Here is a 17682-nt window from a genome sequence, read left to right on the forward strand (position 1 = left end):
GCAACAAGAAGTTAGCAGCAGATCCTGTAAGTTGCGAGGTGTGGCCTCCATGTATCAGGCTTGTTGGTCCATCACATCCCATAGATGCTCAATCGTATTGAGATCTGGGGAATTTCGAATCCGAGTCAACACTTTGAACTCTTTGTCATGTTCCTCAAACCACTCCTGAACAATGTTTGCACATTATCCCGCTGAAATAGGTCACTGCCATCAGGTAATAACATTGCCACGAAGGGGTGTACGTGGTCTGCAACAATCGTTAGGTAGGTGGTATATGTCAAAGTAACATCCACGTGAATGCCAGGACCAAGGTTTCCCAGCAGAACATTGCCTAGAGCATCACACTGCCTCCGGTGGCCTGACGTCTTCTCATAGTGCATACTGCTGCAACTCTTCCCCAGGTAAACAACGCACACACAACTGAAAAGAAAACATGATTCTTTGGAGGCCACCTTCTTCCTTTGCTCCATGGTCCAGCTCTGACACTCATGTGCTCATTGTAGGCACTTTCGGCAGTGGACAAGGGTCAGCAAGGGCACTATAACCGGTCTGCCGCTACGCAGCGCACTGTGTTCTGACACCCTTCTATCATGGCCAGCATTATGATTTTCAGCAATTTGTGCTACAGTAGCTCTTCTGTGGGATCGGATCAGACGGGCTAGCCTTTGCTCCCCATGTGCATCAATGAGCCTTGGGCACCCATGGCCCTGTCGCTGACTCACTGGTTGTCCTTCCTTGGACCACTTTTGGTAACCACTGCATACCAGGAATACACCACGAGAACTGCCGTTTTGGAGATACTCTGACCCAGTCGTCTAGCCCTTGTCAGAGTCACTCAGATCCTTACGCTTGACAATTTTTCCTGCTTCCAACACATGAAATTCAAGAACTGACTGTTCACTTGCTGCCTAATATATCCCACCCCTTTGACAGGTGTCATTGTAACAAGATAATCAATGTTATTCACTTCACCTTTAATTGTTTTTTATGTTGTGGCTGAGCAGTATATATACATTAAATATACAAAATTCACTTTTATATGTTTAACATATAACATATGTTTATCTTAAGACTAATGAAACTTAATCTATAACTTGCCACACTTTAAGTAATGTTATTGTCGATTACATGCTTTGAGACCTTTTGGGCACAAAGTTTATTGAGGTACAATGTAAATATCCAGATAATCATGTTAAAAATGCAGTCACTTTTGCTAAATTGCAGCTAATCCATGCTGAGACAGCATAAAAATGTCTCACATGTACTGAAGAAACAAACTGTGTGTATGACTTCTTTATATGTTCTGTGAGCACTAACTAAAATAATTTTGTACATTTTAATATTAATAATAGAGATTCAGAAAATGTGATATATTTTTTACATTTAAAATGATGTTTTTTACATTAAAATATACACTGGAGGCCTAAGGTTTGGAATAATGTACAGATTTTGCTCTTATGGAAAGAAATGTGTACTTTTATTCACCAAAGTGGCATTCAATTGATCACAATTTACAGTCAGGACTTTAATAATGTGAAAAATTACTATAACAATTAAAAAAAACTAAAACATTCAGAACTTCTTAAACTTCTCATCAAAACATCCTCCACGTGCAGCAATGAGAGCTTTGCAGATTCTTGGCATTCACCCCACAATTCCTGTAGCACTTGCCATAGATGTGGCTGTTTTGTCGGGCACTTCTCATGCACCTTACAGTCTAGCTGATCATACAAAAGCTCAATGGGGTTAGGATCCATAACGCTCTTTTTCAGTTATCTGTTGTCCAATGTCTGTGTTTCTTTGCCCACTCTAACCTTTTCTTTTTTTTTTCTGTTTCAAAAGTGTCTTTACAGTTCTTCCCATTAGGCCTGCACCCCTGAGTCTTCTCTTTACTGTTGTACATGAAACTGGTGTTGAGCGGGTAGAATTCAATGAAGCTGTCAGCTTGAGGGCATCTTGCTAGCTCAGCAAGTAAAGAAACTGACTACCACACCTGGAGTTGCAAGTTTGAATCCAGGGCGTGCTGAGTGACTCCACTCAGGCTTCCTAAGTAACCAAATGGCCCAGTTGCTAAGGTGGGTAGAGACACGTTGGGTTAACCTCCTTGTGTTCACTATAATGTGGTTCTTGCTTTCGGTGGGGCATGTGGTGAGTTGTGCGTGGATGCTGCGGAGAATAGCATGAGCCTCGCATGCACTAGGTCTCCGCAGTAACATGCTCAACAAGCCATGTGATAAAATGCGCAGATTGACAGTCTCATACTCGGTGGCAACTGATTGATGATACACTGGCAGCCAAAAGTTTGGAATAATTCGGAAGGAGATTGGTACTTTAATTCACCAAAGTGGCATTCAACTGATCACAAAGTATAGCACCATCACTATTTGAAAAATGTTATTTTTGATAAAATCTCAGCAGGCCCCATTTCCAGCAGCCATCACTCCAACACCTTATCCTTGAGTAATCATGCTAAATTGCTAATTTGGTACCAGAAAATCACTTGCCATTATATCAAACACAGTTGAAAGCTATTAGGTTCATTAAATGAACCTTAACATTTTCTTTGTTTTTGAGTTGCCACAGTTTGCAATAGGGTGTCTTTACTGTCTTAAGGTCAATATTAGGTCAAAAATGGCAACAACAAAAAAAACAGCAATCATTGTTTTGAGGAACAATATCTATACAATGCTTGAAACTGCCAAAAAACGGAAGATTTCATACAAAGGTGTACACTACAGTCTTCAATGACAAAGGACAACTGGCTCTAACAAGGACAGAAAGAGATGTGGAAGGCCAGATATACAACTAAACAAGAGCATAAGTACATCAGAGTCTCTAGTTTGAGAAATAGCTGCCTCACATGTCGTCAACTGACAGCTTCATTGAATTCTACCCGCTCAACACCAGTTTCATTACAACAGTAAAGAGAAGACTCAGGGGTGCAGGACTTATGGGAAGAATTGCAAAGAAAAAGGCACTTTTTCTTTGTTTTTCTGTTTCAAAATCAATCAAATCAAATCACTTTATTGTCACACTACCATGTACACTACTGTTGCACTTGTGTACATGGTAGTGTGACAATAAAGTGATTTGATTTGATTGATTTTGAAACAGAAAAACAAAGAAACACAGACATTGGACAACAGAAAACTGGAAAAGAGAGTTATGGACCTTAACCCCATTGAGCTTTTGTGGGATCAGCTAGCCTGTAAGGTGCATGAGAAGAAGTAGCGGTTTTAACCACCACGCAAACCATGCAATTGCTTGGGGCCACGGACGTTTTGCTGCATCTAGACGGTTTTTAGCGCAGGTGTCACAAAGATAGAACATTCTGAACAAGTTCAGGTTGCAAAGAGGTGACTGTTAAAATTTGTAACATTATTTGAGATTATTCTGCACCAAACAAAATGTCAACGCTTGATGTCAATGTTTTTGTTTGGATTTTTCTTATGCTCTAGTGTGCTGAGGGTCCACCATGGCTTGTATGTTTACTGTTACAATACTGTAACAAATGTTGCCTATGATGCTTAGCCAACATAAAATACAGCCTTTTGCAACATAATAAACAATACACTGCTGCATTAGAATATAAACTCCAGGTAAAAGTGAATAAGACTTTATTACTATTGTATACAACAAATCTTCAAAGTAATAATAATCACACTGTATCATATTATAATGACAATGTGGACAACAATAAATAATTATTGGGTTATAATATTAATATATACTGTAAGAACTGAATTTCAAAATGTTACTGGGTGAAGTAGTATGTTTTGCACACCCTGTTCACACACACACACACACACAAAATATTGCTTTTTTTATGACTGTATTGTGTAAAAACTGGAAAACATGCATTAATTATCTTTAACTAGATTTTTCTTTCATTAAACATTTTGAATGTACTTGGCTACAACGGTTGATAGGAAGAATTTAAAATTATATTTCTAGAAATCGTAAACCCGCCCCTGGTGAGAAGTGCCTGACAAGACAGCCACATCTATGGCAAGTGATACAGGAAGCTGAAGTAGTTTAATAAGTTCTGAAAAGAAAAATTTCAAATTGGAATAGTAAATGTTATTAATGTCCTAACTATAAATTGTGATCAGTTGAATACCTCTTTGGTGAATAAAAGTACAAATTTATTTCCATAAGAGATGAATCTGTACATTATTCCAAATTTTGGCCATCAGTGTACATGAATAACAGCCATTTTTTATGTTGCCTTGGGACAGAACCGTATCTGGCGTTGTGTCCTAAAAAAATTCTTGTAATTTTATATCATTTCAAATATTATTCTAATATCATTACTGTTTAATGATCAGAGTATCTTACTGAAAATGGACATTTCTTATTTACACTCTCCCACAGAGCATGTTTTCTGATGATTCTGTAGCACTTTTTTAGTATTTATCTAATATTTTGAACAGTATAATTTTAATTTACAAACAAATAAGTCCTCTGGACAAGGTACATGGTACACATTCAATACCATTGTAAATGGTATATGAATATGGTAATAATTCAGTACCATGTTATATTACGTAGTACCATAGTATTCCTATCTGATAACTGTCACTGTACCATAGTACTGCAACAGTATTTTTGTAAGTGTTATAATAATGTTCTTCCCATTATTTGTTTACAAAATGGACAAATTTGCATAAGATTAAAATAAATAAATAATAAACTGATTTCTCTGCTTGCCATGCTGTATGTTCTGTTCATTAAACCTAGGCATAGATTTAGGTAGGAATGGTAATGGAATATCCCTACCAACTTTAAGAAAATCAGAAATGTCCCAAACCATTTGGGCAATTTTACAGCATAGAAAGTACTTTAACATCATAAAATGTTTTATTTAATTTTTTATTTTCATTCAAATGTCTATTAAAGTTTCTCAGTATCATTATTCATGTGTAAACTATTTTCCGGCCTCTTGTTGAAGCAGCGCACAAATGGCTCTGTCACCGGGCACCTGTTACTTTTCTCAGCGCTGTTCATGATGCATCAGTCAGTCGTTTATGATTACTGCACAATGATTAAAAAAATTATTATAATAATAGTGGAGATTAAACGTCGGATTTCCATTTGTGTCTGAGGTCCAATTCTTGAAATGAATAGATTTAAACAAGCATACTCTTTATGTATAAGTATTGCCTGTCTATGTCATAAACGAGTTTTGCATGGAGGATTCTACTTTTACGGGCAGTAAGTGCCCTCTTGAGGAAAAGACCTTTGAAACTGAATGACTGGAGTAGAGGTGCATTATTTTAAGATGCTAGTATAACTGCACAGATAATTGACTGCCATCAAAAATTAAGAATATTTGTGGTGGTCAGTAGGACTGGGTGATATATTAAATTTTGCGACATATCACAAATTAATTTGCGGTATTATTTTAAGAAAGACATCCGTAAAGTATATAAAGATGCAGAAAGCAGAAAATATTAGGTTTGGATCTGGTATGTGTGTGTGTTCCTGTGACGTATGTGAGAGTGATGAGCAACTAGCTCATCAAAATAAGTCTGTCTAACACAAGAATGTTTGCATTTTTAACCAAAATGTAAACGTCTTTGCACACCATGTATAATATCGGGGTAGATAGGAAAAGCATGTTTTATAAAAAAAATAAAAATAATAATATTAGGCCTTTGTGTTCAAAATAGTCAATGCACAAAATAGTGTCAATGCACCATTCGCCCCATAATTTATCTTGAGATGTCACTTTGCACATTTAGCTTGTTAATTTAGCCTACCATTTGTTTCGATTTCTATTTGTTTAATGCTGGATAGTACATTTTACAAAAACATTTAGCTAATGCTGTTGTTGTATGAAGAAATAATATTATTTTGCCAATCCCAGCCTAATATTCTCGCATTTTACAAATACTAACATTTGAATATGATTGGCTTTGCAATATTACCCTACCAACATTCAAACCAAACCTATGCCATTGCTTTAGCCTAAAACAACTGATCCAAGTAGTGGTGAGTAGCGAGTACTCGTATACAAAGAAGTTCAGTCAAGAGAGCTGCCCAGGTTGTAGTCAAAAAACCTAGAAGAGATTTCACCATGGGTTCCATCGGGATTTATTTTAAACACACGGCTGCTTCAGAATTCACGCTTGAGGTAATGAAAGTGTGTAATTTATGTTGTAGAACAAAACGTTCACATATCGTCAATTCATTTTAGTCATAAGTTGAAAAACCACATGATAAAAACCCATAGGAATTAGCCTTCAGGGTTTACCTCCAAATTGACGTCACAACTGTTTCCACAAAAATTCCATAGTTAGTTTCTACAAATAAAAATAAAAATAGTTAGTTTCTACAATAAAGTAGTAGGAATTTGGTAGTGAGCACCACAAAATATTCTGAAACAAATCTAATTTTAAATTATTTTGAGTTTACACTAATAAAAAGTGTAGTTATTATGGTATTGGTAGAAACTGATACATGATAATAAAAAAAAAATATATATATATATTTGTAAGGAACATCAAAAACAAGTGAACAAGTTATCACCAACAACTTACCACCACTGTTTCTTACCAAAGTTGACTTGTATGTATCGTAATATTCAAAATATTCTAGTAGAAAATTACTAAAGAACTGTTAATTCAAAAACATTGCTTATCAGTATCGAGAATGGATAGCTCTGATCTCGATTAACTGAGTCTGTACAACTCCTCTCCTCCCATAGAGGAATGTGGAGTTGATTAGTTTGGTCTGGTATTCTGCGCGGGTGCTTCTGCACGCGGGCTGAGCGCTATCGCTTATTGCATTGCAGGCGTTGTCCTTTCTTACCAGAATTAAGAGGCAAACGTTATACTTTATTTTACCCCTATAACCACAGAAATGGCTGATTCACAGGATGACAAGCTCTACAAAGCCGAGTATGCAAAAAGTGGACGCGCCTCTTGCAAGAAATGCAAAGAAAACATTGCCAAGGGCTCGCTGAGAATGGCCATCATGGTGCAGGTGAGGAATTTTCTGCAACTTTGTTCCAGTAACTGCTACAATAACAGTTTTATTTGGACTTGTTAGTCTTATTTTGCTGATATGCATTGAAATACTCATTGCAATTAATGCAATTGCATATGATTGTACGGATGAATGTGTCTAAGGCCCAAGAAGAGGCGTTAAATGGTTTCTCAGCAGTGGACTAAATGAGCTGCACACATGACTTAAGCACTGGGGAATGTTTGTCTTAGAATTGTTTTTTGCAGATTACTATAACACACTATTGACCGTAAGCAAGTAATCAACACAATATACATTAGATATAATCAGTTTTGTGTAAATTATCAGCTGTTATGACCGAAAATGAACAGTTCGCGCTTTCATTTTCACTTTGCATGATTTTCATTTGAAAACAATGGCTATGATTTGCTCACTGATTTCTTGGATGCAGCCTATGCAATGATGTATTGTTTTTGCATAGCATCTGTTTCATTGTTACATGTATTTGTAATTATCCAAAATAATACTGTATATTGCAACATGATTGCAACCTTTGTTTTATTGTTTTTTAATAAAAAAAATTTCACAGTCTCCGATGTTTGATGGAAAAGTGCCTCATTGGCACCATTTTTCCTGTTTTTGGCTCCGGGCTGCAGTACAGTCAACTGCCGACATATCTGGATTTACTGACCTCCGCTGGGATGACCAGGAGAAAGTCAAGAAAGCCATTGAGACTGGAGGTGCCACTGGAGGTGACTTGTTTCCCCAGATAAAATAGATTTCTTTATCACTCAAGCCCTTTTGCTGCTTTGACTTTGCCACATGGGCAGCAGTTAGTGAGTAGTTCACCCAAAAATGAAAATTCTCTCATCATTTACTCACCCTCATGACATCCAAGAGGTGTATGACTTTTCTTCTTCTGCTGAACACAAACAAAAAGTCAATACAATGCAAGTGAATGGTTACTAAAACTCTGAAGCTCTAAACAGCACATAAAGGCAGCATAAAATTGATTCACATGTCTCCAGTAGTTCCATCTATATCTTCAGAAGCTGTATGATAAATGGGTCAGTATTTAAGTCCCATTTTAATGTTCTTGTTTTGTTTTTGGCGATTTGCATTCTTCGTGCATATCGCTTGGCCAAAAAAATACTTAAAAAATATATATTAATCTGTTTCTCACCCACACCTATCACATCACTTCTGAAGTTATGGATTTAACTACTGGAGTCTTATGGATTACATTTATGCTGCCTTCATTTGCAATTTGGAGCTTCAAAGTTTTTGTCACCATTCACTTGCATTTTTAGGGCCTACAGAGATATTCTTCTAGAAATATTTGTGTTCAGCAGATGAAAGTCACACATATGATATGGAATGAGAGTGAGTAAATGATGAGAGAATTTTCATTTTTGGGAGAACTATCCCTTTAAGTCAGTAAGCCTTGATTCAGTAATCCTTCTTGCTTTTCAGGGAAAGGAGAGCAGAAGGGAGCAGCTAAAGGTGAAAAGACACTTAATGACTTTGCTGTGGAGTATGCCAAATCTAACAGAAGCACCTGCAAGGGGTGTGATCAGAAAATCGAAAAGGTACATGTTGCATTATTATTGCATTAGTGATGCAACCATATTGAATTGCATACTTTAAAAAAAACATATGGCATCTGGCTACAAAATTCATGTTTTAGGTATAAAAGTGTGTAATTTATTTTATAGAACAAAACATCCTCATATCACCAAGTAATGTTTACTACAGACCTTATTTTACTCATACGTTTACCCCCCCATTATAAAAACCCATAGGAAAATTCCAAAGGGAATCCATGGTGAATTTGCCTTCTGGGTTTATCTACAAATTGACGTCACTGCTGAACAGCTCTATTGAGGGGAGCTTTAAAAAAAAAAATCCTTTCTGATGTTTAGGATCATATCCGTGTATCAAAGAAGACAGTGGATCCAGAAAAGCCTCAGCTGGGGCTGATAGATCGCTGGTACCATACAGGCTGCTTTGTGAGCCGGCGTGAAGATCTGGTATTTAAACCGGAGTACAGTGCTGCCCAGCTCAAAGGTTTCGCTGCATTACGAGATGAAGACAAGGAGGAGCTGAAGAAGAGACTTCCTGCAGTGAAGAATGAAGGGTGAGCACTGGATAATTACATTTCTTATTAGGGATGCAATGGTATGAGATTTTCACAGTATGATAACAGTCTCAGAAAATATAATTGTTTCATGGTATACGGTATTACACAATTAGTATTATCAGTGAAAACAGAAGGGTTATTTTATTTATTTATTTATTTTGATCAAACACTTTATTATAATTGAAACTTGAAACCATTTATTTTATTGAAGTATGTGTACAAAAAGTCTACCTTTTGAAAATAGAATAAATAATAAAGCTAACAGAATTATAATAATAACTCTAATTATAAACATTATAAAAAATAGCATGTAACTATAACATGTTATATAACTAAAGCATGTTAGCATAGAATGTTAAATTAACTACTGAATGAAAAATAACATCAGCTGTGTGAGCTTTTAAAGTAATGTCCTTTGATTATTAACAGTTAACATGTACTGTAGGTGCGCGACAGAGCCAGATTGCTCCTGTCTGTATCTTTAACTCAGTGGTTCTCAACTGGTTTTGCTTCAGGACAGATTTTACATTGGACATCAAGTGGTGACCTGCCATAAATTAAACATAACCTGTATTTAATGTATCCTGGGTTGCATTTCCTTTTATGTTGCTTAGTTTCATTTATGGTTTTCCAGTATAAGAACATGCATCAAGTGTCATTAGTTTTGTTGTTTATCTATAGGAAGTTTTCGCTCCCCCTTTAAAAAATTGAAGAGCATATTTACTTATATGGGCCCATTATTATCCTGTTTGTTACCTAATATTAAATATTTATACACATATTACACAGAAGGAAAGGCTCCTCATTTTCATGGTTAGGTCAGTGTGCTAGTCTTTATATTACTATATTAGTAATATAATAATAAATTACAGAATTTATGAAAAATATATACTAGCTGAAACACATCTTGAAACTTTAACTACAACTGCCACTGTTGATAAAATAGATTCTAATAGATTCTACCTTTAGATTATTTCATATGAAACTATAACATTTTGTCAAAATATAACAGTTGCATTTACTCAGGAAAAATCCTGAAACAAATTTGTTAAGGTGATGGTGTGTTTTTTTTTTTTTTTGGCACATAGCACAGTGTTGCTATTTACTTCCTCAGTGCTGTTTGGCATGTCAGGGCTGCTACTGTTGAGAGGTTCGAATTGACAATCTCCGTAACACTTTAAACTAGAAAACTCTCACTAAAATTGAAATTGGGCACATCAGTTTTGATGTCTGCTCTCCGCAATATCGAGGGAAGCCCAGTTGTTGCACGCACACGCCAGAGAGAAGAGCTGATCGTTAGCGCGAGCTCGTTACACTCGCGAAAGTGCAGATGAGAAGTCTTTAGCTGTTTGCATGATTATCATTAAATCTGCCTCGGCAGCCCTAAATAGTTGATCACTTTGGGGGCAGCCAAAATTGTAATAGATTGGTGTAATTAACAGGTAGAGATTGCCATCTCGTGGCTCAGTATTGCAAATGCAGTAATTATATTACGGTTTATTATAGAAACTAGTTTTGACGTTTCCTGAGCGAACCGGCTTCGGTAGTTTGGAAGTCTGTAAGAACTGAAGTCTTTCTTAGGGCTTCTTAACTACTACAGCCGTTTCCTACAAAATTCCTCCACCTTACTCCACCCTCTACACAACTTGTTGAGAAAAGAGGCAAAGTGGGTTTGGACTTCGGAGTGTGCTAAGGCATTTGAAGATGCAAAGCAGCTATTACAGCAAAGTAGGGTGTTGGTGCATTACAACACACGGTTGCCACTCCGGATTGCCTGTGATGCGTCACCCTATGGAGTAGGGGCGGTAATTTCCCATGTCATGGACAATGGAGAGGAACGGCCGGTAGCTTTTGCATCAAGGACGTTAACGGAGGCTGAAAGAAAATATGCCCAAATCGAGAAAGAGGCACTGGCTATCATCTTTGGAGTTAAGAAATTCCATAAATACCTCTATGGGAGGAAGTTCACACTGATTACAGATCACAAACCGCTGTTAACTATCCTTGGACCAAAGTCAGCAGTTCCAACGTTGGCAGCATTAAGGATGCAATGCTGGGCTCTCATCCTCATGGCATACAGCTATGATATTGAGTACAGGAGATCAGCTGATCATGCAAACGCTGATGCTCTGTCTCGCCTACCCACTGCCTCATTCGACAACACAGGAGAAGAGGGAGGTATTTTTACTTCTCACGCATGGAGGAACTACCAGTGGGTGCGAAAGACATTGAGAGAGCTACTTTAAAAGATCCTACACTGAACAAAGTGTGGAGCTACACAATGAATGGATGGCCCAGTCATGTTCAGGAGGAAGCACTGCGGCCTTTTTTCATACGCAGGCAGGAGTTGTCAGCGGAACAAGGCTGCATTCTTTGGGGCCAGCGAGTCATCATACCCCCAGGTTATCGACAGCGTTTACTGGAAGACCTTCATCATGTGCACCCAGGTATCTGCCGCATGAAAGCTCTCGCTCGCAGTTACATGTGGTGGCCTGGCTGTGATGGGGAAATTGAAGAGCTGGTGAAAGGTTGTTCTATCTGCCAAGCTGTTCAGAAAATGCCAGCAGTCGCACCGCTGCACCACTGGAGGTGGCCGGAAAGAGTGTGGCAGAGAATTCACATTGATTTTGCAGAGAAGGATAAACAGTATTTTTTGGTAGTTATTGATAGCCATTCAGAGTGGTTAGAAGTTTTCCCCATGTCTTCCACCACATCTCAAAACACCATTGTAGTGCTGCGAAGCCTGTTCTCTGCGTATGGACTGCCAGAAGAGTTGGTCTCAGATAATGGTCCACAGCTGGTGTCGAGGGAGTTTACACAGTTTCTGGAGGGAAACGGTATCAAACACACTGCTGTACCTGCATACCATCCTGCATCAAATGGAGCTGCAGAGAGGTCAGTGCAGATTTTGAAACATGCGTTGACGAAGGATGTGTTGGAGGCGGAGAAAAAGTTTTTTTTACCACTTAGTCATGTACCGCAGTACACCCCACACAGTGACTGGTCGGACTCCGGCTGAGTTATTTCTGAAGCGCCAGATTCGGACACGTTTCAGTTTGCTTAAACCCAAGCTTGCCAGTCGGGTTGAAGAGAAACAAGCTACACAGAAACGTCATCATGACAGTGGTGGTTCATGTCTTCGGGTTTTTCAGGATGGGGAAGCTGTCCGTGTCCGAAATTTCAGGGGAGGAGTGGAGAAATGGATTCAGGCAAAAGTGCTGCAAAGACTGGGAGCTGTCACATACATGGTACAGGAGGGTCAGAGGCAACGCACAGTGCATGTCGACCACATGTTGCCATGGCGAGGAAAAGGTGAACAAATTAAAAAAGTTTTGCCCTCACCAGTGGTTGAGAATGAACCACCAGTCATCAGGGACTGTGTTTTTCCAGCTGTTGTCCCCAGTGCACCAGTCAAGCTAATACCGCCTACAGTTCTCATTAGACCAGCTGAACAGGTTGTCGATGTGTCATCATCGCACACAGAAAGCAAAAGCTCACCTGAGCAACGGAGGTATCCAGAGAGGGTACCACCTAAAAAACTGGATTTATAACTGGCAGTATGTTGTATGGAAATGTTTTTTTTATTCCAGTAAATGTTTAGCTGCCAAGTGACATTTTTGTTGTGCTAATAGAACGTTCATTTGCAAAATTTATAAAATGTTCAGGGCAGTAGATTTATTTTGGTTGAGTAAAATGAAAGGTTAGTTGTTGTTAATTATTGCTGAATAAAAAGGAGATATGTTAAGGGAAAAGCTAAAAGGGAAGGAGTGTAATAGATTGGTGTAATTAACAGGTAGAGATTGCCATCTCGTGGCTCAGTATTGCAAATGCAGTAATTATATTACGGTTTATTATAGAAACGAGTTTTGACGTTTCCTGAGCGAACCGGCTTCGGATGTTGAAGAGTAAAGACGTTTGGGAACTTCTTCCTTGGTCTGATTATTGTCCCGAACACAAAACACTACAAAAATATTTTCAATGGGAGAACTATAGCATTGTTCTTTCCATGCTGTCTGCGACCCAGTCCAAATATACCAGTTGACAAACACTGCTTCAACTCACACACTCATGTCAGACCCCCTCACCTTGCTTCTCTCTGACATTTTCTCTGCTGCATGTTTGTGTGTGTGATGTCTGCGCCCGCAATATCGAGGGAAGCCCAGTTGTTGCACGCACACGCCAGAGAGAAGAGCTGATCGTTAGCGCGAGCTCGTTACACTCGCGAAAGTGCAGATGAGAAGTCTTTAGCTGTTTGCATGATTATCATTAAATCTGCCTCGGCAGCCCTAAATAGTTGATCACTTTGGGGGCAGCCAAAATATTTTCAATGGGAGAACCATAGCATTGTTCTTTCCATGCTGTTTGCGACCCAGTCCAAATAGACCAGTTGAGAAACACTGCTTCAACTCACACACTTATGTCAGACCCCCTCGCCTTGCTTCTCTCTGACATTTTCTCTGCTGCATGTTTGTGTGTGAGATTCTCCGTCTGGTTGCATTTTTTTCTCAAACCGTAGATAAGCAAATGTACATGGTATGATAACCGTCAATTTTCAAACCCTGGTATACCGTGAAACCTGTATACCGCTGCAACCCTATTTCTTATACAGTTTATGACCTGAAACTAGTGATTGTTTTCCCCTCAGTTGTATATTTGATACATGTTACATCTGTCTAAAGCCCCGTTTACATTGTCAAAGACTCTCACTGGTTGTCGCTAGTGGGCGTTCCTTCTGCTGGTTGCTCTAACGTTATTGGTCGGCTGCACAACTGGCCATTGCTTTGTGTCTCATCTGTGATCAGATTTTCTATTGTCGGTATAACTCGAATATCATTCTTCTTTTACTAGGAATTATTTGTTTTGCCTCTAAAAAAAATTATTTTGCAGGGGAGAGTGTTTTTATATAAACTGCAGCAGTGCTCATAATAACATGAACAAACAACAATTAAATAAATTGTTTTCGAGGCATTATTTATTTTTTATTATATCAATTTATGTGATTCTCAACTTTGTCGGGTCTCTTGACAAGCCCACATCATGTCGCCAATTGTTGCCGGAAGTCTCAAGCTCTCTTTGAAATTGAATGTCTCCTGTTGCTTTGTTGCTGCTGAAAATGTGAATGGGGGTGAATGTGATTTACTAGAACAGGTCAATCTTTTCATATTTAAAGCTTTACCAAGTTTACATAAAGATGACATAACCCGTTCAGGTAAACCATATTGTTTAGTGTGGCAATTTCAGTTGTTTTTACAAAAGGATTTCTTGGTAATCCATCATAGATTTCAGAAAGCAACCAAAGTATTACAAACAGGATTCCCACGGAAAATCAGAAGTTATCAGGTTGAATTTTATCGTCTAGAAATTGCTTTTGGCAAATACAACCTCTATAAAGATTATTTAAAAAAAATAGATAGGGATGTGAAAAACTACCAATTTTCAAAACCGACTAGTTGGTCAGTTGTTTGAATGACTAGTCTGTGTTAAGGATGGTAATGAATAATTAGGCTCAGTTACATTCACGTGACTCTGATCGTATGCCTTTTAGAGGGATATACAGAGGTGTAGTACTTCAACGTTGTGACTAACGGATACTCAGAAAAGAAATGGGTTCTATAACATAATCTGAATAATCGGTTAAGAGCTAATGATTAATCATTGTAATAATAGTCGAATAATCGTTAGATTAATGGATTATCAAAATAATCGTTAGTTGCAGCCCTAGCGGGCATTCACATGCGGTGGCATGCACGTTACGACTGCTATGAGATACTGTACGATTTCTCTTCAGGAATTTAGACCTATAAAGATGTCTTAATAGTCCTTCAGAATGGAGTTATACAAATGCATATTTGTATAAAGGAACAAAGTATAAAGTATACTTTGGGCTTTATGCGCATCTTGAATGCAGAATAGCGCTCTTCAATGTAACTGGAGTGCTTCTGGGCGATCCTCGCTGCGCATTCAAAAGTGCAGAACTGCAAGATAATATTGCGTGTACATATCTAGTTCATGACATCAAGCAGTTTAAACCTTTTTTACTGCAACTATTTATTCAAGCAATGTCAGACAGAATCAGCAAAAATACTTAAATCTCTTTAATTAAAATGTATGGACATTCAAAAGGTGTGGGAACCCTGTAAAAACTATGGCAGTCTTAATAAAAACAAAACAAATTCTCTCTCAAATTACAGACATTTTCTTGAAAATGTGGGTGAGTATCAAATACAGAATAGACAACTAGATTTACATAAAGATCAAACAATCTTTAGCATTTTCAATTGATGTTTTTCATATAAAATTCTGTTTAGTGTTAACTCTAGGAATAGAAACAGGGTTTTTGTATCTAGGCAACTAATTCTAAGTGTTAGCATTCATTGCTCCTCTCCATCACCTATGCCTCTGCAGCACAGGAAGATTGCCTTGAAAGCTTTCCTGAAGGTTTTCATCTTGTAGGCATAGAGGAAAGGGTTTACAGCAGAGTTTGCATGGGAGAGAATAATGGCTGTTAAGAGCAGCGGAAGGGGAACAGGACATGATGGACAGAGTAGAAGGAAGCAGTTTATAATATGTAGCGGAATCCAGCAGGCCGTAAAGAGGAAGAGAACAAGGAAAAGTGATGTAGCCATCTTCATTTCTTTCTTCATCTTCGCCGCACCTTCTGTATTTGTCGCACCACCCCGTTCTGCTGCTATCCTCCTCATTTGACTTTTAACCGTTACGAAGATCTGCGCGTAGATGAGGAACATCACAACCAGTGGTGTCAGCACGCAGGCGAAGAAGTTAAAGTAGACCATGTAGGTCATATCTACAACAAACACGAAGAAACAGTAGCCCGATGCTGGCGGAGGCTTGTGCCAGCCCATCAATGGCACCAGACCAATCAGGAACGCTAGTGTCCAGGTGACACACAATACGAGAATTGCGTTGCAAGGTGTCATGAGTCTGTGGTACTGGAAGGGCATGAAGATGGCCACGTAACGCTCCACCGCGACCGCCAGCAGACTGAAAATGGAGCTCTGGGTTAGCATGATAAGCACAGACAACATGAGCAAACACAGGTATAGATTATGCTGTGGTATCCCAAGATCTGTCATGATGGCGCAGGGAATCGCCAGTGAACCCACGCAGATATCCGCAACTGCTAGTGACACAAGGAAGTAGTTGGTAACCGTTTGGAGTTTTCTGTTGAGTCCCACAGCAACACAAACCAGCAGGTTGCCCACTGTGGACAGGAGGGCTATAATGAGCTCGGCTATCATGTAAGGAAGGTTTATAGATGCCAGGATGCTTGTTGGAGCTGGTGTTGGAGTAATGGCTTGGGTTAGTTTAACTTGCGTTTGGGTGAGAGTGGCGGCCAGACCAGTTGTTAGGTCGAAGGTTAACTGCGAAAAGGTGCTATTTCCATAATAAGTGGCGTTCATAAAGGTTGTGTTGACGTAGAGGAGAGTAGGAGAGAAAGTGAAGTTGGCGATGGACTTGTTCATTTTGAGCTGTAGATGTGAAACCAAGGAAGAAGAGAAAACAGTTATTTATTTTTTTATATAAAAATTATATTTTAAATTAAGTCCTGACCATGTAGTGATTTAGAGCTTAATGAATAACGTAATACATCAGAATAAACTTCAGTATATAAACGCATCAAAAATAGAAACATCCTCTCACATTCAATTGCTTTTATTGTCAGCAAACTTAACAAACATTTGTATGAACATAAAAAGATTCATCAACTAAATCTGAACAGAAATGGAATAATGTGTCCCTGAACAAAGGGGGCTGTCAAAATCCAAAGTAACAGTCAATTTCTTGTGTGGCCACCAGCTGCATTAAGTACTGCAGTGCATCTCCTGCATCTGTGAGATGTTACCCCACTGTTTCAGCAAGGCATTTGCAAGTTCCTGGACATTTCTGGGGGGAATGGTCATAGCCCTCACCCTCCGATCCAACAGATCCCAGATGTGCTCAATGAGATTGAGATCCGGGCTCTTCGCGGGCCATGGCAGAACACTGACATTACTGTCTTGCAGGAAATCATGCACAGAACGAGCAGTATGTCTGGGTGCCATGTCAGGATGAGCCTGCAGGAAGGGTACCACATGAGGGAGGAGGATGTCTTCGCTGTAACATAGCTTTGAGATTACCTGCAATGACAACAAGCTCAGTCCGATGATGCTGTTACACAACGCCCCAGACATGACTGAGCCTCCACCTCCAAATTGATCCTGCTCCAGAGTACAGGACTCAGTGTAACGCTCATTCCGTTGACTATAAACACGAGTCCGACCATCGTCCCTGGTGAGACAAAACCTTGACTCGTCAGTGAAGAGCACTTTTTGCGAGTCAGTCTGGTCCAGCGAAGGTGGGTTTGTGCCCATAGGCGACGCTGTTGCCGGTGTTGTCTGGTGAGGACCTGCCTTACAACAGACCTACAAGCCCTCAGTCCAGCCTCTCTCAACCTATTGCAGACAGTCTGAGCACTGATGGAGGGATTGTGCATTCCTGGTGTAATTTGGGCAGTTGTTTTGCCATCCTGTACCTGTCCCACAGGTGGGATGTTCAGATGTTCTTGTGCAGGT

General features: G+C 39.0%; 3 protein-coding genes across 3 annotated transcripts; 2 read left to right on the top strand and 1 right to left on the bottom strand.

Moving 5' to 3' along the window:
• Positions 1–6749: 6749 nt before the first annotated feature.
• Positions 6750–9110, top strand: LOC127622436 (poly [ADP-ribose] polymerase 1-like). The gene is made up of 4 exons (XM_052096544.1): positions 6750–6987; positions 7559–7721; positions 8443–8558; positions 8892–9110. The coding sequence occupies exons 1-4, from the start codon at positions 6865–6867 to the stop codon at positions 9108–9110; spliced, it is 621 nt and encodes a 206-aa protein (XP_051952504.1). The 5' UTR covers positions 6750–6864.
• Positions 9111–10439: 1329 nt separating this feature from the next.
• LOC127622437 (uncharacterized protein K02A2.6-like) lies at positions 10440–12660 on the top strand. Its single transcript, XM_052096545.1, has 4 exons — positions 10440–10446; positions 10673–11287; positions 11377–12004; positions 12093–12660. Exons 1-4 carry the CDS (start codon positions 10440–10442, stop codon positions 12658–12660), a joined length of 1818 nt encoding a protein of 605 aa, XP_051952505.1.
• Positions 12661–15480: 2820 nt separating this feature from the next.
• Positions 15481–16389, bottom strand: LOC127621548 (adenosine receptor A2a-like). Its single transcript, XM_052095197.1, has one exon. The coding sequence runs from the start codon at positions 16366–16368 to the stop codon at positions 15481–15483; it is 888 nt and encodes a 295-aa protein (XP_051951157.1). The 5' UTR covers positions 16369–16389.
• Positions 16390–17682: the final 1293 nt, after the last annotated feature.

The sequence above is a fragment of the Xyrauchen texanus genome, chromosome 28 (assembly GCF_025860055.1).
Source record: "Xyrauchen texanus isolate HMW12.3.18 chromosome 28, RBS_HiC_50CHRs, whole genome shotgun sequence".
Lineage (NCBI taxonomy): Eukaryota > Metazoa > Chordata > Actinopteri > Cypriniformes > Catostomidae > Xyrauchen > Xyrauchen texanus.